The sequence below is a fragment of the Drosophila eugracilis genome, unplaced genomic scaffold, assembly GCF_018153835.1.
Source record: "Drosophila eugracilis isolate 14026-0451.02 unplaced genomic scaffold, ASM1815383v1 contig_81, whole genome shotgun sequence".
Classification (NCBI taxonomy): domain Eukaryota; kingdom Metazoa; phylum Arthropoda; class Insecta; order Diptera; family Drosophilidae; genus Drosophila; species Drosophila eugracilis.
Window position 1 is genome coordinate 298,732 of NW_024573712.1, and position 25,512 is coordinate 324,243.

Consider the following 25,512-nt stretch of genomic DNA (forward strand, 5'->3'; position numbering starts at 1 on the left):
AATACTTTTATCTTTTTGGAGCAAACAAACAAATTCAACTACATTGGCTCGAGGGGATGTATTTTCCTTTTTGTTTTAGGTTTAGGGGAGTTGCCTATGACTAATATGTATATTTTAAATATAGCTTTCCACGTCCGTTAACTTAACATTCTTAGGTCTTTTGTTGTTGTTCTTGTGTGTATTTTGTCCGCTAATTAATTAAGGTATTTGACTAACAATTAAAATATAATCGAGGTACTATTAAATTAGACATTCGCTAATGCTCATAATTTGCGTATTGTGCATGCAATTTGACTATTTTTGTTTTTGCTTTTTGCTTTTTGTGGGGCACTACTTGGACCCATCGGTACTTAGACGAGACTAATGCTAAGGCCCAGTGGTAATCGCAGACCAGCGAGTTGGAGCGAAGCTTGGTGGGAATTTTGGTGGCTGCTGGCTGCTTTGCGGTGGCTCTGTGGTTCCAGTGGCGCTTCCGCTTCCTGCACCACTTCCAGTTCCGCATCGTCGTCGTCCGCCTCCTCCTCCTGCTCCATTTCTTCGTTCTCTTTATTCTCCTCTTGGGTAACCTGATAGCTGGTGGTTGGCAGGACTTCGGATATGGCACTATCAAATTCCAGCAGTATCTCATCTTCGTCGAGGTCTCGCGTCCAGCGCGGCCTCTGCTTGAGGGGACTCATGATCTGCGGGGGTTTCGAGGTGTTGGAGGTGGTTGATTTCGCTGAAGATGCGGGCGGTTCTTCCCTGCTGAGCGTGGTACCCAGACGCCGGAACATGGCCACTACTTTCCCATCCACACTGGGCTGCTGGAATCTTTGGTAAGTGGGTGTGGGATTTGGATTTGTCATGGGCACTGCCGCTGCCGCTACTTCCTTGGCCAGTCGTTCCACTGGTTTCCTTCGCGGCGCCACACACTCAACCTTGCAGATCACATTGCTCCTCCTTTGACCCTGTGGCCTGAGGTAGACAAACACCGACTGCTGACTCCTCTTCTTGGGACTCCTCCGCAAACTCTCCAAGCAACATTGCCGCAGGACTCGGCTCATTCGACTGACAGAGGCTGGTCTGCTGGTTCTTCGCTTGGAATAGACTATTGGTGCGGGTGTGGGATTGACTGGAACTTGGGGCTGCGGCTGAGGCTGTGATTGGGGCTGGACTCGTACTTGGGGTCGAACCATCGCCACCGGACGCAGCTTCGTCTTTTCCTGCTGCAACACACTGTTGCCCATGTGCGAGGGACTTTGACTTTGACTCTCGGCCTCATTGCTGTTGACCGCTTGCAGGGAATGCCAGTTGATCAGCCAGTTGTTGCAGCTGAAGCAGAGGAACTTATCCTCGTTCAGGGGCTGTAAGTAAAGAGATGAATAGGAAATGAGTACAGGAGGTCTATGAGTTGGTATGTGTTTTAATACTAAGATTACTCAAAGGTTCCAAGGTTGATCACCCTGAAAGGTCTATTCTATGGCTATTAACCCTAAGCACTCCGAATTTTCAATACCAATTATTTATTGATTAAAGGCAGGACATCGTTAGCCTCATCAGAAACCCAACTTAGAAAGAAAATTGACCCAAATTCGATTGCATGTCCTGCAATCTCAAGCCAAGCATGACCACAGAATAAACCTCTTGAAAATAACGTTACGCCTATGCACTTAGTGATCGCTCTCGAAAGGCAACCACTAATGAGCATCGAACCAAAGGTGCAAAAAAAGCATAACATTTACAAAAACAACAACAGGCAGACAGGGACCCGGAGCATATTAATTACCCAAGCAGACCTCAACATTCCTGGGGTATCAATAATTTCGTGCACCTGCCAACGAAAACTAAGCGCCCAACATCAACAGCAGCAGCAGCAGCGGCAGCTGGCCCCGAAAAGGTACGCAAAACCAGTCAAAAGCCAAAAGGGATAACCGAATGGTTAGTTCGAACCTCGAAGCAAACTCGTTTTGGCCAAAGGCCACGCGCCCTATGGTCACGTAGTGGAACTGAAAAGGAGAACTGGGTTAAAACCCAACTATGACGGATATTAGGCACGCGCAGGCGCGACAGCTGCTCCTCGGGAAAATTAGATAAAGGTGATCAAGGGGTAGGGGGAAAGGATCGGTAGGGGCAGGGGGCAGGGGTAGACAGGATCAGGAGCGATTGTGGCTGCCTGTTTACCTTTCGGTTCGGCGCTGAAAAGGTGTGCTCCAAGGGCCATGTGTAAACGGTATAATAATGCAAATTGCAGGCCAGGTGCAAAGCAGACAGAAAACCACACACACGCACACTGATCGGTGGTACACTGGGAGAAAATTTCTGTAACTTTGCTTTAAAATATTTCATGAAATATTGAATGAAAAGTTTCTTTCTCTTAACAGTAGAGACATCTTTGTAACAAACCCCAAATTGGAAAGTGTTTCTTAACTATTATTTTTTCCCACTGCACAAAAGAGGGAGTTAGGTTGGTCGCCTCATTGCAACTGCAGTTTATGGCCCTCTCATTGAGGGCTTTATTTTATTAAGAACTTGCGAGGGTGTAATTTCTGTGGGGTGATCGGTTGCCAGGCTACGATCGCGGCAGGTGGTGTATATATATCCCATATAGGGTTTCGCAATAACGGTTCAAAGTAATTTCTAACGATCCTAGGGGAGTGAACTTATATAGAGGGTAAGCTTCGAGGGTCAGCTGCGGTGGGGTGAGCCCAGGGGTTTTTATTATAATGAAATTGTATAGCGTGCCGGCTATAGGATTTCGTAATTAAATTGATTGCCTTTCTTGGCAATTAATGTGGAGAATTTAGGTCCTGAATGTAGTAAGGCAAAACATCTGTTTTGAAAAAGATAGTTCTAGCATTTTAATAATATTTTTACCAAGTCTGTTGGCAACCACTTCAAATTGTTTATATTTTGATAAGGCTTCGTCTTAAGAACTCTCTTTAGAGTATCCTCAGTAACTGTCTGACCCACTTTGGTTTTCTAATCCAATAGCAAAAGGAAACCTTAGAAGAAACTATTGCCCAAAAAAACAAACTAAAAGAAGACCTTAAAATTGAAGTCTTGTCTAGTTTCGGCACTTCAAGGACTTCAGCTGGGAAATTGGGAGACTTAAAATCACCTATGGTATACCCTACTCTAAGGGTAAATCTTTTGTTTGGATTTGTGCAACCTAAGAAACCGGAATTTCTTTCTAGAGATTTTTGGCATTGTTTGCCAGAGTTCAACCACCATCTTAGGGGAGTTCCTAACAATAAACCTTAAACCCAGATCCAGGTATTCGTATTCAATAGTTGATATGCGAAAAAAAACACAAAAACAAAAACCTTAAGAAAGGAAGCAAAGCTGATAAAGCAGCAGCAGCAGAAGACCAAGGAACCCTGATGGGTTGAATTTTGAGTGGCCGCCGAGTGGCAAATACAGCTGTCGTTTTGGGATGTGGAGAGGAAAAACACAAGAGAAGCAGTGAGTAAAAAGAGAGGGTGAAGAGCGTGTGGAAGGTTCGTTCACTGCCCGCAGAAATTGGAGCAATCTCGGCTCCTCGGCAAATCCACCACACATCTGCCCTTCCAGCAGGTTTGTGCGGTACAGGTAGTCCAACACAGAGTGCCTGTAATCCGAGACCCAAAACTCATTTCCACAGAAATACCCATAACCCAGGATCTCCAGCCAGGATCGATTTCCCTGACCATCTTCCGCTGTCGCATTTCCCACACACACCAAACACCAAGCACCGAACTATGCATATTAGAACAAGCTGTTAAAAATTATGGGAAAGGAATCGAACTAAGTGGCGGCGCATATGCAAAGTGTCCAATTACCGAGTGTAGTCAGGGAAATGCATCAGCTGGCGGGAGACAGGATATGCAGTGCAAAGGCCACAGGAAAAAGGTATAAATTAAAGAATGGATGAGAAGAAAGGAAATTAGGTTTGTGACTTTTAAGCTGAACTTGATTAGTGCTCTTTATATCATTAAAGGTGAAGTTTTTATTATGATTTTTAATACTATCTGTAAAAAGTTTTCTTTTAGGCTACTTCTCCTCAGTTTTCGATTAAAAAGGTTTATTAACACTTTTGCTGGAGTAGAAATACAAATTGTAAACGATTTAAAAGACAACTTTTAAGTTATATTTACCAATAGGTACCAAAAAATGTTAGTTAAAAGGTTTTTAATTGAAAAACTAGTAAACAATCTCTAAGAACAAACCTTCTTAAAAACAATCCCTTCAAAGTTTGAAAGATTTAAAAAGAAAAACCACCTATCAAAAAACCTAAAACTTTTTTCCAGGTGTGATGCTGTCGGAGAGTTACCTTTACCTGCCTAAAATCACCGCCCCTCTCGAATCCCTCCTTTTTTTTCCGCCCAACAAAGTTCATCCCCTTTTAACCCAAAAACACACACGGATACACGCGCACACACACGGGAAAAACTTTGTCCGAAGGACGTTGTTTCGTTGCATGACTCATCCGCCGAGTTGCCCCAATATCGATTTTTTTTTCACACCCCCTCCCCCTCTCCATCCCACACCCCCTAACTTGTGATGAAAAATCCATACCTGAAATTTGAATTTCGCCTGGATTAGCTGGACAATATTCGGACCAGAGCGCGGCTCGTAGATATTGATCGTCTGGTTGGTGTGGCAGCCGCAGATGAGGCAGGTGCGTTTCAGGTATTCCGATGATGCTGCGGGGGCGGCAAGGGCCGCCGAGGGATCCGCCTGCTGCTGCTGATTATTGGCAGACATCCTGGCGATTTTTTCCCAGCCTCTGACGTCACCAAAGGTCGCACTAACTTGCCGATTTTTGGTTCGCTTCTAACACTCGTATTTGATTTTTCGGTTTTTTTCTCTTTCTTTTGGGGTGGCGCGAAAAAGTGGCAAACAACAAATGCGAAGCGGCAGACACACGCGAGTGAGTGAGTGAGTTAGCGAGAGAGAGTGTGCGAGGGTGAGAGCGGGACAGCGAGCTACGGAGCGGCACGTCCTTCGCGTTGCACGCACAAATTTCGAATGAGCCTTGCTTGTCCTCTTATTTGTGGCAAGACTTGTGTGCGCGAGTTGCCAGATAGGGAGAATGTAATTACTGCAGGCTTTCGAGTTGCCGGATCAGCAAGAGATAGAGAGAGAGAGAGAGAGAGGCTTATATGAAAAGATATATGGAAGTGGGAAAGGTTTTATTTATTATCAAATTATATCCTGATAAAAAATATTACAAAATATTTCAAGTGCAAATACTAAGAAATATTAAAGCTATTAATAATAAAATTATACATTTTACAGTAAAAATAGTTTAATACTGTTTTAAAAAGAGTCCACAAATTTGGTTTCAGTCTTAAATTATAATTTTATATATTTACCAAAAAATTCAATTTATTTATATAATTCAATTATTAATTTAATTATTATATATTATACTATAATATTATATATTTCATAAATGCATTGTTGGACTTAAGGCTTTTGAGGCTAAGAGGAAGGCTATTAGTTAAAAAGATTTCTAGTTGATAGAGAAAATGTCACCTTTTTCGTTGCTAAAAAATAATATAATGTAGTACCAAAGACCAACTGTTGTACCTTTTTGTCTGCACTGAGAGAAAAGGCACATTTAAGGGTGAAACGGACTGCTTTGACAGCATATGTTCGTATTTAAGGGCGCCAAAAGGGATGTTGAGTGGTAGAATGACGAGTGCGAATTTGTAAGGCAGGAAATGGAAAACAACAGGAAATATTAACTAGAAATATAAGACTAGACTACGGATATATTATTTTGGATTCCAATGAAATATCAAACAAGAGTATGTCATTTTAAATATAGTTTGTTAATAGAAAAATAAATATAGCAAAATGATTTAAGATTTTATGATTTTAAGAAATAACAAAAACATGATTTTTTAACCGAACTCTGCAAGCCTGAAAAATTTGATAACTTATCAGATTTCTACACAAGCCATGAATGAAATTTCAAGACTAAAGTATCTTCTTTTATTTTAACTAATCAGATTTTCATAATTTCCATGAATGAAATCTCAAAACCCCAAAAATATATCTCTAAATATTTTGACAACATATCGACAATAACTTGACCTATCTGAACTTTTGCCACTCAAGTTACCTCTTCTTTAGCTCTTTCACTATGCTTAAGCCCCACGAACGAATCGGTGGCAGCTGCCAGTAAGCGACAAACACCGAATTTAATGTGGACGGCTTCCTCCACTGGTACTTATCATTATTATGGAAGACCCACCGGCTCAACACAGACTCAATATCATATAGAAGTATAGTGTAGCATGCAGCATGTGTGCATTGTGGGCTCATCAACAGGCTGCCTGGCTGTGTCTGATGCCCCTCCAACTAACCAATCCTCATAACCAAAGAAGACTCTCCTCCAAAAACAACAACAACGACGGCAGCTGCTCCAAAATACAAAAGGTGCGTTTTAGGTTTTTTTTTTGTTTTTCACATTTTATTCGGGCAACTCAATCATATGTTCTCTGTGTTGTAGCTCATTTTGAGCCGGTGTTGCAGCTTGCAACCGGATTTCATTCGTGGCGACAGATGTTTCTTCTCTGTGTTTTCCTTCGTCCGAACCTTCTTCGTCGGCCTCTTCGATTTGCACCTTCCACACAGATTGCCAGACACTGGGTTAACTGGCGCTGCTTGCCGCTACTTTTACTACGTACGACGAGTATCTTTGTATCTTCGTATCTTCGATAGTAAACAAAGGAGTAAGGAACTCGCAAACGCAATCGCTGCCCCTGATGAATGAAAATATGAATGGATCTTTTGCGGGGGTGCACAACAGGAGCGGGGAAAGCGTAGCGAAACGAAAAATGTTTCCGGAACTGGACCCTCGATTCGATCGATTTTCTTGCCATATGCGTAGCAAATTTCTATATTGATTGGAGTTCAGGGAAAGGAAGTGCTCAAGGTAGTTCGCTGAGATCATCGGGATAAAAAGATGGATTGCCCGCTCTTTTTTATCTGAAGAGATTTTGCGTTTAGTGTTATCTTATCGTCATCAACATTGGCTTCGTTGTCAAATATCGTTCATATGATCTAAATATCTCATATTATTTAACAAACAGCATAGATTATTTTTTTTGTTATTTTGAATAATCAAAATCTTTACAGTTTAGTAATAATACCTTATTGTTTTATCTTATTTATACTGTATTTACTTGTTCTTAACGAAACACTACCAAAGTAGGTGGGCTTTAGATATAGATTTAAAAAAAATTAATATAGTAACATCCATCCACTACTAACAGTCGCTTGTTTAGCCAGAGCATAGTTTATTCTTTAAAATCAAAATATATAAATATTTCCAACAAAAGTTCGAACAACCGCCATCTATGAACTGAGGGCGCTAGATGGCGAAGTAAGTCTCTCAAAAAATGCTATAGATGGCGGTAAGAACGGTTACGGTAACAGCGCAGATAAATGTAATGAAATGGCGCCACTATTCGTTTCAGGACATTGCGTTGCTCCTAAGCATATTGCATACTTTTGGGATACCACATTTTTTACCGCGTTTTACTCGTGTATGGTGGGAGGGTTAAACACCCTGGCCCTTTTAACAAAATATTGCAAAAAATCCCCCTCACCAGTTTTAAATATTATTTTTGATTTTTACTTCAAAGATCATAATTTCAGTTTTAAAAGTGATTTATTTTTGATTTTTTACTTTTAAGAATATAATCTTAGATTATAAAATATGTTTTCTATATCTCTTAAAAATATCTTACATGCAAAACAAACACAACTGCGTACCTCCGTTTGGTATCAAGAAATACTCAAGTTATCAACGTCTACCCAGCCCCTCAAAAACTCCCTCCTAAACAGAAGAGGACAAATCATCATCACCCGCCTCAGACTAGGACACTCATTCTTAACAAACGCCCACCACCTCGACAGAACAAGGAACAACGTGTGCCCATTATGCAACATCTCCTTATTCCTCAATAATTCTGATCCAATCACCACCATAGCTAACCCCACAGATACAAACTCTTTAAACATCCTCAAATTCAAATAGAATATATTAGAATATAAATACCACCATCCATACTCTTGAATAAACATTTTTAAAAATATAGAATATTTAGTGTTACTTAATAAATAAATTCTAATTTTAAATCCAAGTTCTAATTTCAGCTCTAATTTAAAAAAAATGTATGTTTAAATCCAACTCAAAAAAAGAAAATAACTTTAAAACCGAATCTGACGTATGGCTCCGCAAATTTTAGTTTAAATTTTTCAAGGTCACCTTTTATTTCTGGATTTGATTTAAGAAATATGCAGCTATAACTAAAACATATTGTCGTTTTCTTATTAATACGTTAGATTGGCAAAAACCTTTTTCGTAATCAGATTCGCAGCACATCCTTTTAATCCCCCTGAAATTCGGTTTAGTTATAATTACAAACCACTTCATCAGCTTCCGTAACCCATGCGTGTGACACTCTCGAAAGACGGATGAGTGGAATGAATAACAAAAGACCCAATGCCAATGTCGTCACCCGCTGCCCAAGCACGAAAATCCCAGCTTCTGGACACGATTCTCACGGGCCACCAAGGAGCTGGGCGGCTGTGATGGCTGTGCCATCCCGCTGCTGAGAAACCAAGTGGAAATTGCAAATCGCAAGGCGCCTTGGGAGAATCGAGCTGGTCTCGAGATCGCGCGCGCCCCTTTCGGACCCCCCATACGCACGTGCGAAAGTCGGCTATAAAATAATTGACTTGACTTTATAATTGCAATAGGCGAGCGCTGAAAGCACAAATACAGGAATGCATCATACTGTGAGCAGTCGGCATGGGTTCCCCCCTCGGGTTACCCCGGGCTCTTCAAAAGGCACCCAGAAACGCTTGCGATTGGTGCCGGACGGAATTCTCTAGGGGATGGAAGCAGCGAAGCAACCCCCATGGGAATAGGTTCAGCACTGATAGATGGTTCAGTGCTTGGATGGCTGGGAGTTCTTGGGTGGCTGTTCTACCACCTCTCTCTTTCTTTTCCTCTCTCTTTCCCTGTCGCTCTCTCTCTCTGTGCGATTGCGTTGTGGACATACCATTTTGTTTTAAGAGCTTCTGTTTTGATGGCACTTTTTGGGCCAAACAGGCTGGTCGTAGCATTCAGTCAGTTGCCGACGCTCAAGGCACAAGGATATTCGCAGCGCTTGACAGGATTCGTTAGTTGAGTTTAGAAAACCAAAACAAATCGCTTTGGCGCGAAACGGAAGCCGGAAGGCGAACCAAACCAAATCGAAAAAAAACCAAACGGAAATTGTGATTTATATATAAAGAGCCAACGTGGCCATGTCCCGACGCAAACAGGCTAAACCGCGCGCCTGTCTCAAACGTAAGTTGGGCGCCAGTGGTCAGTAGCAGGACCTAAGTCCCCAGGTGACCACCAACTGACATGGTCTCCATTTCCATATCCTGTATATGCTCCTGTGTTCTCGTGTGTCTTTGTGTGTCTTTGTGTGTGTGCATCTGATTGATTTGCTTTTGATAAACCCCAAAAGGGGTGGACACAACATTACTCTGCCAAACTTTGCTCGCGGGACCGCAAAATGTGACAAATGCAAATGGCCTCGGCCTGCGATGGCCCACCGTCCAGTCCGGTTGGGCTATTGCCATTTCCCCCCTGCCCTCCACTTTTGGGCCCTTCAACTCGACGCTCGTCGACTCTCAGCTATACACCATCAGCTATACCCAAAACCCAGACCCATACCCAAACCGGCTGCAGCCCAGCAGCTTGCAGGCATTGGTCAATCCCCAGGGATCAACACACCTAACTGTCAGTGATAGAGAGCGACCAAAAAAGGGGGGCCGGGGTTGGGGCAAAGTGGATGAGGGAGCCCTGGATTGGAGGATAAGCTAAGGGAGGAGGAGGGTAAGGGTAAGGGCAGGTGGTCTGGGGCCAGGAGACCCCCGAAACCCAAACAAACCCCAGCATGAGGTTGAAACATTGAGTGTTCTGGTGAACCAACAAGTAAATGGTTAACAAAAGGTGATCTACAACGAATTTCTGATACGCTTTCTTAAGATGTTTCTTTTGGGAATTTTAAACTTTAAGTTTTGATTTTTATATAGGTTAAATTTTAAACATTTTTAGGGAGAGATACTTTGGTCTTGAAAGCATTCTTCGGTAACATTATTTATTTAATACAGAAAATTCTTGATTTTAACAGTGTGAAATTCCAAATTTTTAAAACATATTTTATAGTTAAATTTTTGGTATATGTTTTTAACTTAAGTACTATTTTTGTGGTTTATGATGTTAAACTCAGATCTTATCATATTAGGGTCTAAGATGTGATGGTGAAAGAGTGGAAGAAAGAGAAGATTTAAAAAATGTTTCTTAAAATAAAGAAATAAATAATATATAGAGAATCCTTATATAGACCCAAGGACATCCCTTAAAAAGAGCATAAAAATCGCTTTGGCCAAAACGCAGTTTGCAGCTTACAGTTTTGGTTATTTTTGTGATCTGAGTGGGATTCCAGTTGCAGTTTTTGGATACGGTTCCATTTACCGTTCTGCGGCCAGACGAAGCCAAGGCAACCGAAGTGCCGTTAATTTTTAATACAATTTCAAATTGTGTCAGTGTAAATAACAGCAGAGCAGCAGCAGCAGCAACAACAACAATGATAACAAATAAAATTGACAATAAATCCAATGCACACATGTGCATGTGTGTGTTGTGTGGTGTTGCGAGGTGGAGATGGGTGAGATGGGGGGTTTCTGGGGGGTTGGGATAGCTGAGGGGATCTGAAAACCCCCAAGGACAACTGGCGCACACACAAATCTATACACACACACACAAAGAGAGAGACACAGAGAGAGAGGGAAAGAGATATCCTCATGCTGGGGCATGAAAATTTCCCCAACGTATAAAAAAGCGAACTTTGGCTTGCTCTTTTACCAGCCCTCTCTCTGTCGCACCAATGTGCTATTGCGAGGGGCGCGCGAAAAAAGCACAAAACACAGAAAACCCATTGCCATGTATTTCTCAAGGGAGTCGGCAACGGCTCTCTGGCCAATCCCCTAGAGACAAGCGACGGGCAACGAGGCAACAGCAACAGCAACAGCAGCAACATCCAAACGGCAGCAACAGCAACAAACATGCGCCAACTCCCTGGGGAGTTTTCATTTGTTGACGGCGTTGCCAGCCAGTTTGCATGTATATATCTCTCTAGGTATATCGAGATATATATATATATATATGGTAGATATATAGGTGGCACAATCACATGCGTATGCACAGCTATTTTTATTGACAACCCACAAAAACACAAACACAATGGCTAATGGCCTGTCATCTTTCGCAAAAAATAAAAAATCGACAAACATAGATTTTCCTTACATTTTCTGCTTTGATTTTTGGCAAACTATTTGGACACCTATGAAAATTGTACAGTGATTTGTAGAAGTTAGCCACCTTGAGTTTGAATAGTGTTTTATTCAGGTTTAAGGAGAAAATCAAGAATTCTCAGACAGATAAAACTTGTTGGGAATTATTACAAATATATTTTTTAGAAAATTAAGTCCGTTTTTTTATCTTTTAATTGTTCTTCTAGTATAACTTACTAAGCTTGTTAACTTGTGCATCTAAAATATCATCAAAAAAGGCGATGACTAATCATTTTTGAGATTCCAAAATGTTTATTCAAAGTTTTCAAAGGCTTTTTTAAATATTTGCAAATTGAGCTTTTTCAGTTTCTTGACCTTCAACTGATTAACCTGTAAAATCTTCACCAATTCTCATTTCCATTTCGCTAGCCAACCCACTCTCAGTGGTATGCATATTTTTAGCAGACACTGTCTGCCGTAAAATGCTTTAAAATGCCGGCTTCTGCTGTGGAATTCCCATAGCTAGGCGAAAGGCTTAGGATTCCAGCTGCCATAAGTTGTCGTTGCGTTCTGGCTCCTTTCGCCGCCCGTTTTCCCAGCCCACTTCGCTTCTCCCCCTTCCCCGGCCACCTCCTTTCCATTTCCGCCCTCCGGTTTCACCTCATCGTCAACGTGAGCGCGAGTCCTTGGTGTATTGGCAAAATATTTGCCATTGCACGGCAAAATCGCGCCAAAAATAGCAATAGCAGCAACAACAACAACTAAAAGCCGGGCGGAATAAGGATCTCAGGATCTCAGGAACCTAGGAGCTGGAGCAGCAGCAGCGGGAATTCGCTGTGGGCATAGGCTACCATGTGCAATGGCTTCTGCTGCTGCTGCTGCTTCGCCTGGCACATAATGTGGGATATTGGCTGCGTCTAACGGTAACTAGTTTGGTAAATAGAATTTGCTGTGGGCGATGGCAATGAGTGGGTGGGATGGAGGGGGATGGGGTGGTTGAAGTGGCGCGAAGGTGGGGTAACAGGGTCGTAAGGCATCTGGGGGATTCGCCGGTAGGCAACGATGTGGAGGTGGTGGCATTTTGACAGCTCTGTGGATTTCTCAACACTCACACATGAGCGGCAGTAGTTTAGTTTTGGCTTGAAGATTCTGTAGTTCTTTTTTTTGTGGGGAGGCTTAAGTGGCAGTAATAAAAATTACCAAAACAAAAGAGAGGGAGAATCATAAATAAATTTGTTAGATATAATTAAAGGGGAGATTTAGTTAGTACATAAAAAACATAATAATAAAGGGAGATACGAAAGGAGCATCTTTAGCTATGGGAAAATCCTACTAAAGTAGGAAATATATTTATGTTTTTGTATACATATTCGTGTTAATTTTTACGAGTAATAATATACATATTTTATAGCCGAATCATTATAAATTTATCAAAGTTCATGTAATCATCACTTAGGAGACGTTCAATAATGATTTAAAATCAATCGAAATTTTGTTTAACCATCTTAAGGCAGTTTGATATTCCTTTTCCACTTCATTTTTATAAATTATCCTTTCCTTAAACTGATATTTCATTAATAACGTTCCAAGATTACAAAAAGGGACTTTAACTAACTTTACAAGATGTAATTTATAAATCTGTTTGATAAGGAAAGAATGCACAGTGGTAGATTCATCAGAAGTAAAAACGCCTAAAGCAGGATAATAAGTCGAATCCTCTCTCAAGTATGATTATACAAAATATAAATAGATTATAAACTTCACTTTATCCAGAAGTTGACCACCTTTTGTGATTATGTGAACTGTTTTCACCAATGCCGAGCGATCTCTTTGGCCATGTTTTCTCGGGTGGCAGCTTCTGACATTTATCTCTTGTTCCTGCAACTATTGATAAAATTTATTGTTGGCGCTTTTAACAACACCTTCGGGTTTGTTATTTCATTATTTTTTTAATACCACACATACACACACTACCACACACACACACATATATACTCCAGTTCGAGCCATTATAAAAGTTGCAAGCGCGCTTTGTTTTGGCCAACCACCCTGCCCATTGCCACCCATATCCCATCCCCACCCACAGGCCACCCCCCCAATGCCTCCCCAGCTGCTCACTGGTGCCCTCTACACACGCTTAGTAGCCGTTTGGGAGCTGGAAAAGTGGCAAGCGTTGGGGTATTTGGCGGGAAAAAGGGAAATTCCGAAGTGGAAGTTGGGGGAGGCGATGGCAGTGGCAACGGATTGATGGGTCAAAGGGGACGACGCTTATTATTACGTTTACAAATAAGTGTGCATGTATGTATCTGTGTGTGTGTGTGAGTGTGCACCTTTTTGTTGGTGGTGGTGTGGGGGCGTGGATGTTTGAGTAAAACGCTTAAAAACATGCCATTGCCGAAAAACAAGTAAGAAACACTCACACATGCGGGCACTTATTCCCCCAAACTCACACACACACACACATGGATAAGGAGAAAGAGAGGGGCGGAGAAAGCAAAAGAGAGAAGGCGGGAGGGATGGCAACCCAGCGACCGAGTGCGAAATGCACTCTGGGGGGCTTTAAACAAAAATGAAAATCGCTTGCATACATATGGGCGCTTACACACACACACAGCTGAATGCTGAACGCTCACACATACGTGCACAATGAGAAATAATTTATTTTAAAATAAGATGGGTTTTTGTGAGAACGAGAGGTTATAGTTTTAAATAAACTGGAAAGTGTTTAATTATTTTTTAAGTATTTTTTAAGAATTTCTTATTGACTAAAAGGTCCAAAATATTTTTAAAAAGTGGTTAAAAACTTTTTTTAATATGTCTAAGCCCCTTAAATTTTTTTTTTTAATTTTCTTAAACACTCAAAAATATGTCTTTTTATAATTAATATTTTTGAAAGAATTTAAATTATTTACTTTAAGAGTATAAAAATTCATAGAAAGCGGTAAAGCTCCTAACAGCAAGACACTCGATAGAAGTAAGGGTTATATTACATTATATAGTTTCCTTCTTGATCAATTTTCCTCACTGTACCTACATCCTTTTTGGCTTGCACAAAAAGAACTTGACTCCGCTGCTTGTGTTGTTGCTGCTCGCCTGTGTTGTTGTTGCGGTGCTTCGACAATTTTAACGACCATAACTGGTTCTCACCCTGTTCGCTTTATTTTTACCACCCCAACGCCCCTGCCGCTGCCGCTGCCGCCACGCGCATTTATTTTAAAATACGCGGCACTTCCGCCGCAAACGGCACACAGTTGCCAGTTGCCCCACAATCACACCGACCTACCCCCCCTCCCATATCCACTTGCCATTCAGCACCCAAATCCACCGCACCATCTCGCCTCCAAGTGGCTGCAACAACATTCGGTTCCTTTATATGGAAATAATAACCAAATGTTCTTGCCCCGCCCCTATCGCCTGGTTCCCTTTTTTCTGGCGTTCTCCACTCCACCCATTATGGTGACCATACCCATGCATAATGTTCATTTCCATGGCGATTCCTTGCGGTGTGATTCCGGCTTGTCCTTTCGGCCATATATTTTAAGTCCTTACCTTCCTCGCGGTCACCAATACGAAATGGTCACGCGCTGCCTCCTGACTCTGGTCTCTGGAAAACTCCTCCTCGTGCTCAGACTCTCTCTCAATTTGAGGAAGCTGTGAGGTGACGTTTGCCATGTCCAGCAAATCGTTTACTATTTTGAAAGTTTTCTTCGTTAAGGAAATTGACTAAATTTGCTAGTCAAGTTTTAGATTATAAAACTACGAATTTTTTATGATTTTTCTTCTCATAAACTTAAGAACCTTCAATCAACAACCTTACCCGAAAATTAGTAGTGTACATGATTTCCTCACCTGAGGCTGGCCCAGAATCCAAAGGAATGCCTCACACCCAACGACATTCGTCTTGCCCACTCTTGGCCATCACAGGCAGCTGGAGAAATGTATGAAAAATTCAATTTAATTGCGCAATTACACATGTTACACATTTCCATTTTCCGGAGTTGTTGCTCTTCTCTTGGCAACTTTTTGCCATTTCCATTGCTGCACCCTTACTGCAATTACTTTTGAGGCAGAGTGCTCGGTTTATTCTTTTTTTTTTTTGGAGAGGAGGGGAGTGAAGAGAGGAGGTTGGGATAAAACGACACCCACAAGGCCACCGGGCAGAGGCCATCGATCAGGTGGCGGCTTTGCCGGAATAGCCATCCAAGGAGTCTGAGTTTTGAGCTATTGGCAAGGTAAGGGGAACAATAAAACACGGAGCGTGTAAATAGAATTTTTGGCCCGATGGCCGCCCGGGGAGTGCTTTGGCATAATCTGCATGAGCCGTTGGCATAGCACCCGATGTCTGAGCCAACTTCCGGACACGTAGCAATTTGTGCGAGTATTCGAAGTGTTATCAATTGATTAGTATTAATTTAATGAAAAATAAGTACTGTTAAAGGATCATATATCTGAGAAATCTATATTAAATATTCTAGGAAAAACTTATTTAGTTTCCTGAAGACATTTTTATTCATAATATATACCGCATTCTTTCCAGTTGGCGAGAAGGAGGATGAGGAGAACACTGGGCTGCTGGAGCCCAAGGAGGAGCTACTCAGTGGCGACGAGGACAACGAGGATAATGAGGATGAGGACGAGGAGATGGCCGATGAGGAGGCGCCCGAGGGAGGAGAACGACCCCTGCTGGAGCCCAATGAATCACAGCAACAAAGCTGGCCAACAGCTGATGAGCCAGCGGCCCCAGCTGCAGTGGCAAAAGAAGAAGAAGAAGAAGAAGGAGCAGAAGAACTACAACACCCACGGGATGAGGTAGTTGCATCTGATGCTGTTGCTGCCGCTACCGCTGCTGCTGCTGTTGCTGCTGCTGCCAATGCCAACGGACATTGCAAGTCCTCTGGTAAGTTTGACTTCAATTTGCATATTTTATTGCCTCTAGCCAAAAGATATATCTGTGTATATACATCTGGTATCTGGCGTACGGGTATGGACACACGGATATATCCGTATGTAAACTAACCAACTAGCCACTGGCATTGCCTCAAGTCCAAGCGCCATCGTCTTGGGCATTCCCCCTGGGTCGTTCACATGTCCGGCTAATAACTCTCGACAGTCTCATAAATAGCAAATGTAAGGTTTTTGCTCTCGCCTGTTGTTGTGGTCGGAGTTGACCCATCTAAGTCACACATCCTCATAGCATCTTCTGGCTCCCCCTTGGTCAACTGGACACGTGAGTCCTCGGCCATCGGCCCACAGGTTTCAGGCTATTTTGGTGTCTTCCTGGTGACGGTTTAAAAGTGTGGAATGTTCTTGTAAATTGGATAAGGTTAATCACATTGAATGAGTTATACAGGGTGATTTATAGTATTTTGGAAGTATTGGGAATTTATGTTTATGTACATTAGGTTAAGAGGAAGTGCTTACGAAATTTTTGTTTTATTTGAGACCCATAATTAATTTTATAAAAATATATTAGAGAATATTAAAACAACAAGTTTAAGCACTTAAAATGAAAGATATATCTATGTAATATTGCAAATTCAAATAATTTTCCCCGAAAAACATTTTTAAAGTTTTTCCCATTGACCGCTTAAAAGTAGGCAACATATCACATAACATATAGGTTCAATGCATTACAGACCCTGTATATCTGGCTTATCCCCATTGGAGCCGCTGCCTGGTCACATCAACTTTGATGTCTCCATGAGGTACCATACACATACATCTGTATAGCAATATGTTCCTGTGAGTGTATGCCCCATGTATTCGGAATTCCTGTGCGTCATTGGATTATGGCACTTGGGTGTAAAGCCATCGATTCCAATGACCAAAGCGCTGGCTGGCCGTTATGGCCGCTGCTGTCTGACAATAATAAAACAAGCTTCATGTTTTAAATGGAACGTAAACACACACATGCCTGTGTATGGGTAATACCCACACAAACGCAGGGCTACACACACACACTGAGACGTGTCTGTTCATTATTTGTTGCTCTTTTCTCTGTGTGTTTCTGGCCAGGCCGGGCGGTGAATTCCCGCGAGTCAAGACGACGGCATGGAGAACATCATCATCAACTAGAACCTAGTTGGGCGCCCAGTGCCACCCTCTCCATTGTACAGTCGAACATCTCTAAATCGAACCATTGTTTTTAGTAATGGAATGAGTTCTTCAGTAAATGGCATTAAGTAATTTCTTTAATAATAAAATAATTTAATTCTTTTGATTAAAAAAATGTTGCCTACTTTTAAGCTGGTAAAGAATTTTAGTATGAGCTGTTAGAAGAATTTTCTCCTTTTTCTCCTTATAGTAACTCCAATTTGACCAAGTTCGAGTTAATAAAGTTAGACTGTATTTGGCAAGCCAATGCCATTCGGAAGGTCTGGGTGCCCTGGATTATTGTTGCTGTCTACCTGGGAGCTCCAGCCTCTCTCTCTCGCTGTGTGTGTGTATGTGTGTCTTTCTGTTTGGTGTGTGTGCGAGGCTTTAACCTCACTGCGAACTCTTCGGGACTAACGGCACTACGGAGAACCAAACTTTATCACCGCTGTGAGCGCTGCACACTCGCCATCCCTTTCGCTCGCACGCGCATATTATATGACAAGTACACGCTGCTGCACTGCGTCCGTTTACTGCTGCTGTTGCTGCCGCTACTGCTGCTACTGCTTTTGGAGCTCTTGGAGCTCCGCTCGTCCTGCGAGGCCCTCTGGTGGGTTGTATAATGTTCTAAGGGGAAATCGAGAGGCTGTGATAAGTTTGGGGATCCGAAAATTGTCTTTCTGCTCCGTGCTGTTGCTGGCGCTCCTCTTGTGCCCGTTGTGTTCCGGCTCCAGCGACGCTGGCTGCCAACGAGAAACCCTGCGAGAATGAATTGGCCCTTTTGTGCGCATCACCAGCACCATGGTGGCCCAACTTGAGGGTACTCCAAACAGTGGGGCTAGAATGCGGTAAAGTAGGTTAATGATTGAACTAAGATTGAGGGCGATAGAGGAAATATATACATGTATGATCTATCTTAGAATCTAATAGGATTCCCATTAGCATTTTCAAAGACAAAAATAACTTTTATATCTGCCTTTCGAACGTCCTTGTTACTAAACCTCTCCAACCTTTTCTTTCATAACAAATTGTTTATTCAAAAAAGCTTGTTTCGTGCTTAATTAATCTTCCACTTAAGTCAGAACTTTTTGACATATACCCAAGCCACTGTGCACCCGCCAAAATGTCACACGCACACCCTTGCACTCTCACCCACAACCACGTGTGCTCCCTATAAAGTTCCCTTTCTCTTTCACTCTCTACATTCTAATATGAATTTTGCTGCTTATAGATTATATTTGTGTAAAGTTTTATGTTGCAATATTTTCGGTTGATGGCGGTTGCAAGACGGCGGGAAAGTGGAAAGTGGAAGGCGCTCCAAGAGATGGAGCCTCGACGACGACATTTCCATGGGGAGCAACCTTGGTGCGAATAAAAATTATACATTGCCATATAAGCGGGCGAGACGAAGTACAGTAGACAACAAAGAGAGGGGACGCCTGCTCTCTGCTCCCCAAAGGATCCAAGGTGTCTCCGTCCCACTTCTACTCGTGTGACTGTATGTGTGTTTCTAACTTTTGCCAGCGTGTTTATTGGTATGTTCATTGGGGAGCATCTTGAGACTTGAGCGGGGGGAGAGGAGAGGAAGGCGGGAGACAGCTTCTTGTTGCATAGCGAAGTTGCTCATTTTGCCATTATTATTCCACTGTGTATTGAAAAATGAAACAAAAGTGAGTTATCGTCTATGTCGCTTTGACTCCTTTCACCCATCCCCTCCCTCGCTCCTTGTCCCTAATTCATATACGAGGTGTGTTTAAAAAGTAAGGTGACTCTTCAAATTTCGCGAATTTCAAATTTTTCGATTATCGATTTTTTTGTTTTGTTATATTGGTACACTCTTCCCTAACATCTGTACCAAGTTTCAATGGAACATCCTCTTTTGTTTGGTTGTGAGAGGCGTAAAGTTACAAGTTATTTTGCGAGCTCGGCGATTTTTTGCTATCGAAAAATATGGATCAAAGGATTTGGATTTTTTGGCCAAAAACAACACCACAATAATGCCTCAGCCACCATATTCACCGGATTTGGCCCCATGTGACTTTTTCTTGTTCCCAAAACTGAAGATAATCGAAAAATTTGAAAAATTTGAAATTTGAAAAGTCACCTTACTTTTTGAACACACCTCGTATAACTTCTAAAAGGTTTCGATAATCGAAAAATTTGAAATTCGCGAAATTTGAAGAGTCACCTTACTTTTTGAACACACCTCGTACATATGAGAAAGGTGGCCATGGAATTATCAGGTGTTCAGGGACATAATACTGGTATAGAGATAATCAGGATTGTCAAAGAACTCCAATCCAAAGTAACAACTTTACATCTTAACAAACTTTTGAGAGATTTCCTGAAATAAAAGCAAGGACATAATTTGCTTACTGTTGCTTCGCTTGTGTAGCCCAGGGATTACTGTACTTTTTATCGATTGCGGTTGCTGATCGATAAATTTACAAATTGCAGCCATGGCAATGTTGATGACGATGACCATGACCAATTCGGGCCAATTCCCCGTGCATACATAATTCATTTATCACTTCATAATTGCATCAGAGACATATCCGAGTCCCACTTTCCCGTAGGTACTTCTGCCCCTGCCGCTCAGACCAAGCCACACAGCCCTTGCCCCCTCCCCCGCTACTTCTGTTCGATTACATGCACGTCGACGGCTGCCTTTATTATTTCGCCTTTTTTGCAATAATTTTCAAACAGAAACACACAAAAAGCATTTGCGCAACAATTCCCAAAGGATACGGCGACGACGATGGCAACGAAGCCAAGGCAAAGGAGCGCTGGCATTTGCCATGGCAAGGGGGCGACCATGGTGAGCAGGTTGGGATTGGGGCCTGTGGAGTAGAGGGAGCAAACGAATCGAATTAAGAGCCACCACACGGTAGGTGGTCCCACTTCGCAATGGAGCAGAGCAGAGCTGAGCGGAGCGCCCGCTTCAGTCTTTTTCCCACGGGATTGGCGCAGTCCGAGTTGGACTCCCATCTACCATTCTCCGTACTCCTTTCCCCTTTGTCCCATTCTTTTGTCCCACAACGGCGGTGTTGCTATTGCTGTTCTTGTTGTTGTTCTTGTTGTTGACAGTGGTGGCGGGAGTTGGCCTGAGGGGTTTTACCATAAAGTAACCACACTCAAATAAATTCGATTGAGCTAACGGAGGGGTACAAATCACGAGTTGGGAATTATAAGCAGAAACTGAAGATTTACATTGTTGTTAGAAGCAGCTTAAGAAGGGTTAAGGAAGTGGAAAGTATTCGTGTTATTAAATTATATATATGGTAGATTATATAGTATAAATTGGCTAATGTTTTTATATATTGCTAGGAAGTGGGATTAAAAATAAATCCTTTTTGAAGTTCAAAAGTTTGCTCAGCCACAAAAACTGTAACCCCCATCATTTGGTAATATCATAATACGATTTAAGCACCCCTCTCCCTGGGGAAATCCCCAGCTACGCCCCTGATAGGATAGTACTCTTCTGGACTTTGTCCGCTCATTTTCGCTGCTGTTGTTGTTGTTCTCGTAGGCGGCGGCGCTCTGGGAAATCTGAGCGAGTGCAGCTTGCAGCGGTTCCCAAAGTGCCACTATGCATGTGTGTGAATGTGTGTGTGCGTGTGCGATGGGCGGGCCAGAGTGGGTGGGCGTGGCCGAACAACTTCACAATAATCAGCAGCTGCACCACAAAGCCCCGAAAGTCGTAAAAATGGCCGCAAGATGGCGCATAGTCGTATATGCAAATTTCGTTCGATTTATGGTCGCCACACACACACACATATGGAGATATCCTAACAGAGACACACACACACACACACACACAAATGTACAGACGAATAGCTGGTTCATTAACATGATTCGCGAAAGATGCGAGAGAGTCATAAAATTAGCCAGGCAACGCCAGTCGATGGCTGATGATGATGATGAATGCATTGCAGAACCTTCTCGTCTCCTCTCTCTTTTTGTGGATCCCCTGCTACTGCCACGCCCCCTTTCAGTCGTCGACCCACCATTGGGGTAGTGTCGAAAAATTTGCAAAACTCAAAGCAACAATTCGACGAAAGCCAATTTTGCGTCATACCAAGTCGAAAAAGCAGAGCAGCGACCGGAGATGCATGTGGGCAGCGAAAGGCGGGGGCGTGGCATATGACTCCCAACAGAGCGAATGTTGAATAATCATCAGGCATCATCAGAGAGACGGAGATATAGAGGCAAAAAAAGGGAAGGCAATGGGAGTCAAAGTCGTCGTCATTTCTACATAGACACTGTGGGAAAAAAGAAGATTAGAGATTGGGAATTTCTAACTTTGAAACTAGCTTAACAGAATATTATTATAGAGATGTCTGCCATATCTTAATCTTTGTCATAACTTCTGTATCCTAGACATTCCTTCTAGACTTTGTAAGAATTTCTCTCAGTGCAGGATTCATAGGTTGCCGAGGAAGAATCAACCAGGCGCGAGATGCGTTTTTGGCATGTTAAAAACTTGTCCCGTGCTATTGCTGGGTCCAGGGTCCGTCCGCCAGATGGAGCTAGTCAGCCAGCACGTGCAACTCACACACCATTACATACTCCACCCAAAAATCCACACTCACACACACAGACTGTTGCAGAGAGAAATTCGTAAAATTTTGTTTCCGCTGATGAAGTATTCCCCAGCTGAAGGACAAGGATTATTGGACGTGTGGTGGTCGAGGCCAGCTTCACTGGCAGCTTAGAGTCCTGCCACCTTCAAAACCCAACCCGTCCCATCCCGCCTTCTGCCACTATCCGCTCTCACACATTCTGTGTGCTTTATGTGCTGGCATGCAAAGTGGCATAAAAGCAGATCCACACACAGCCACAGAACCACATCATCGAAACGTCGCCGAAACGACGAGCCATCAAGGAAATTCTCAAGCGCTTAGAATGTTGCAGGACGCGTCGCCAAAGCTTCTCCCGTCTCTTTCATATCCCTCTTCCCACTAACTCACTCTGTTTTTTTTCTGGCTTTACAGTGCCCGCGAAATTTCATTTTGTCATTAGAAACTAGTAAAAGCCAAAAACGCGAAAGTAGCTAGAGCAGTGAAAGCCTGATGTTCGATGGCTTGATGAGTTCATGTCGAAGGGTTTCACATCTGTTGGCTGTTTTATGATGGCTAAGAGATATTGGAATGTAGGTGTAGGTGGAGTGGAAAGTCAATCTGCTTTCGAAAAGGTTATAAATACTTTAGGTTAGTAGATTTGTAAGTTTCGGAAATGAACTTAGTGAAAGGTTTTTGAACTAAGTCTTTGTTAAGAAGTTGCAAAGAAAGATATCTAACTTCAGATACCGAGATATCTATCACTACATAACCTTTTTCTATCTATTTATTATCCCTATCCTTGATTTCTACTCTGTATTTCTTTAACAAATAAACCAATATTTACCTTAACCAAACCCTATCTCTATCTAATTAATGTCTTGACATTTCATCTATCCTCTTCATATTTACCAATATACTATTCCCACTGTCCTTCAGGTAACGCAACCCCATTAGCATATCCCTAAGGAGCAGCTTCTTGGCTTACTTGCCAAAACCCAAGTCAGACATCCACTCACGTGAGACATTGGGTCTCCCAACCCCACCAAGTGGCACGTCAAACGTTGCGTATGAGTAACGCCAAGTTGTGCGGTAGACAAACTTTGCCTCTCCTCCCACCCCCTGCTCAACCAATTAATCCCCCTGCTGTCCAAGATTCGTAGCACGTGCTGCCAACAGCTGTTCCTTCACGAAATGAGAGACCAAAACAAGGAGCTCTCTTTGTCAGGGATCTCTCTCTTTGTAACTCTTAAACAGAACATGCGCAGTTTGGGGTTTTGCTCTTTCCTTGCTCTTAAGCTTTAGTGATTGTGGGGGGGGGAGGGAGGTAGGAAGTAGTACATCGGGGGCTTACTTGCCGGGGAAGGGGTATGGAATTATGGCACCCTAGGGCTTAGCATAATCAAAATTCCTTGCACTTGGGGATCCAGAAAGGGCATCCTGCTGCTCCTGCCCTTTTGCCACCAAGCTATTCACATCCAAGACGTCGAGGTCAAGTCCCAGCTGCATTTGCCCCTTGCAATCCAGGCTAAAATAAGCTTTTCCTTTCTTACTGCAGGCCACGAAGACGAGGATGCTGAGGATGCGGAGGATCTGGAACTGGACGATGAGCTACTCAGTCTCAGTGGGGACGAGGACTATGATGACGAGGAGTTGCAGAGCCTGGACAGCTTTTACTCAGGTAAGCGAAAAGATGTGACATTCATTCTCGTACACATGTGTGTGTGTATGAATGGTACTCCCACAATTTCTAGTCCCGACAATACACAGCATGCGTGCTGGAGCCATAACCATTGAAATTGGCGTTGGGGGTGTTATCCTGGCTGCCCGAGATGGCACTCCAGGGTGCTCTACACCTGTGCCGCGGGTGTCGTTTCCATATGCTGCGGTCCTGTGGCTGACGGGCAGCCTAACTACGTTTTAAAAACCCCAAACAGCAATCAACACCAAGCAGAAGTCGGGCCAGCATTCGGAGTCAAGTTGGGACCAGAGTATCCCGACAACTCACCTCCTACTCTAGCTCCTACTCCCAAGCCCCCCTTGCTCCATCACTTTCACATATCCTGGCTGCTGGCATTTACGAGCTGTCGAAGAGACTGTTAGACTGAGAGACAGACAGAGATGCCAGAAATGGAGACCCGACAGTATCATGAGCTACGGCCACGACATGACCTCCTCCTCTTCTCCTTAATACCAAAACGATTCCAGCTACCAGCAACCAACATACCATCTTTCCCTCACACTTGGCCACATTTCTCTCTAGTGCCATTTCGAATGCTTTTTCTGTGTTATTTGTTTCGTTTTGTGGCGACGGCTGCCTCACTCACTTCCCTTGCTGCTATTTTTTCACAACTTCCTCTTCTTGTGCTTTTTGTTTTTTTTGTTCTTCTTCTTCTTTCTGCCCCCTGAACAACGTCCTTGCCGTCGGCAACATCCTGAACGAGCTGCCCATTTGCCGCCCCCATTCATTCATTCATGCACACAACTCAGACTTCACTTGACTTGACTTGACTGCTTGCCTCCGACTTCGACTCCGGAGCAACATTTGCCCGGCTGCTAACTCGTCTGTGTTTTCCTTTCACTACACTTTGAGAAAATAATAATTATTATTATTAATATAAACACAAGATTAAGTAAGATCCATGAATTAAACAGATCATCCGGAGTAAGAATACGAATAGACGACTTTATATTTTCGATGGCTACTTTAAGGCACCATTATTAGTGATCCAAAATCATAATTGCGTGTTCTAAAACTCTTTGTTTATAACCTTACATACCATTTCTCCCAGTGCACCCATAGCTAGCACTCAACACTTGGCCAGCGCATCCTTCCTGACATCCTTAGCACCCCCTATCTACCCCTTCCAGGCAAACGACTCGAAGCACTTGTGGTTGGCTTTCCACCTCAAACCATTTGCCAAACTCCAAGGAAATCTCTCTGGCTATTTGAGCACAATTTTGAAACGTTTTACGTTGTTTGTGCGATGTGATTGCGGCTGCAGCAGAGATGCTAAGGCCAAAGGATTCGGGGGCAGCCTAAATGTATGCAATGAAATGCAATTAGTTGCAGTGGAACCCTCACTTGGGCCATAGAACGCCCTCCCTTAATTTCTAAAAAAAAAAAACAAAAAAAAATATCTCAAGCTGGGAAAGTTTTACTGTTCCAGTCACTTCATTCATTTGTTTGTCTTGGCCCGGCCTGAGACTTCCGGTCGGAAGGAGAGGAAAGGACGCTGGGCTTAGCCTGTCCCTTTTGATTTATTAATTGCACGTGTAGTTTTAAGATGTGACAACGAAGACAATTTACCATGCTCGTATGCAAATAGTTTTAGAGCTTCCTTTTGATGCGACGCAATTAATTACACATTTGTCTTACAAGACAAACAGAGAGATTTGGCCCCTCCCCCTTCGTCGCGTCTCGAGGCCATAAATAATTGCTCTGGTCAAAGGTTTTTGGAGCTTGGTCTGGCTGTTTCTTTTGGGTCGGCGGCAGTGAGTCTTGGGGATTATTTAAAGTGGCGAATTCTCA

The 25,512-nt window shown here is 42.8% G+C and overlaps 2 protein-coding genes across 2 annotated transcripts in view; one reads left to right on the forward strand and one right to left on the reverse strand.

The window, feature by feature from the left end:
* Nucleotides 1-277: 277 nt before the first annotated feature.
* Nucleotides 278-4,966, reverse strand: LOC108106792 (protein phyllopod). The gene is made up of 2 exons (XM_017214037.2): nt 4,534-4,966; nt 278-1,343 (listed from the first exon to the last, which is right to left on the reverse strand). Exons 1-2 carry the CDS (start codon nt 4,720-4,722, stop codon nt 351-353), a joined length of 1,182 nt encoding a protein of 393 aa, XP_017069526.1. The 5' UTR covers nt 4,723-4,966; the 3' UTR covers nt 278-350.
* Nucleotides 4,967-9,281: 4,315 nt separating this feature from the next.
* The window catches only part of LOC108106747 (zinc finger protein 423 homolog), a 31,410-nt gene continuing 15,179 nt past the window's right edge, over nt 9,282-25,512 (forward strand). The window contains exons 1-3 of the mRNA XM_017213985.1: nt 9,282-9,331; nt 15,866-16,225; nt 23,539-23,661. Of these exons, the coding sequence (XP_017069474.1) occupies nt 9,289-9,331; nt 15,866-16,225; nt 23,539-23,661 (526 nt within the window). The 5' untranslated portion in view covers nt 9,282-9,288. The remainder of the gene's footprint in view (nt 9,332-15,865; nt 16,226-23,538; nt 23,662-25,512) is intronic.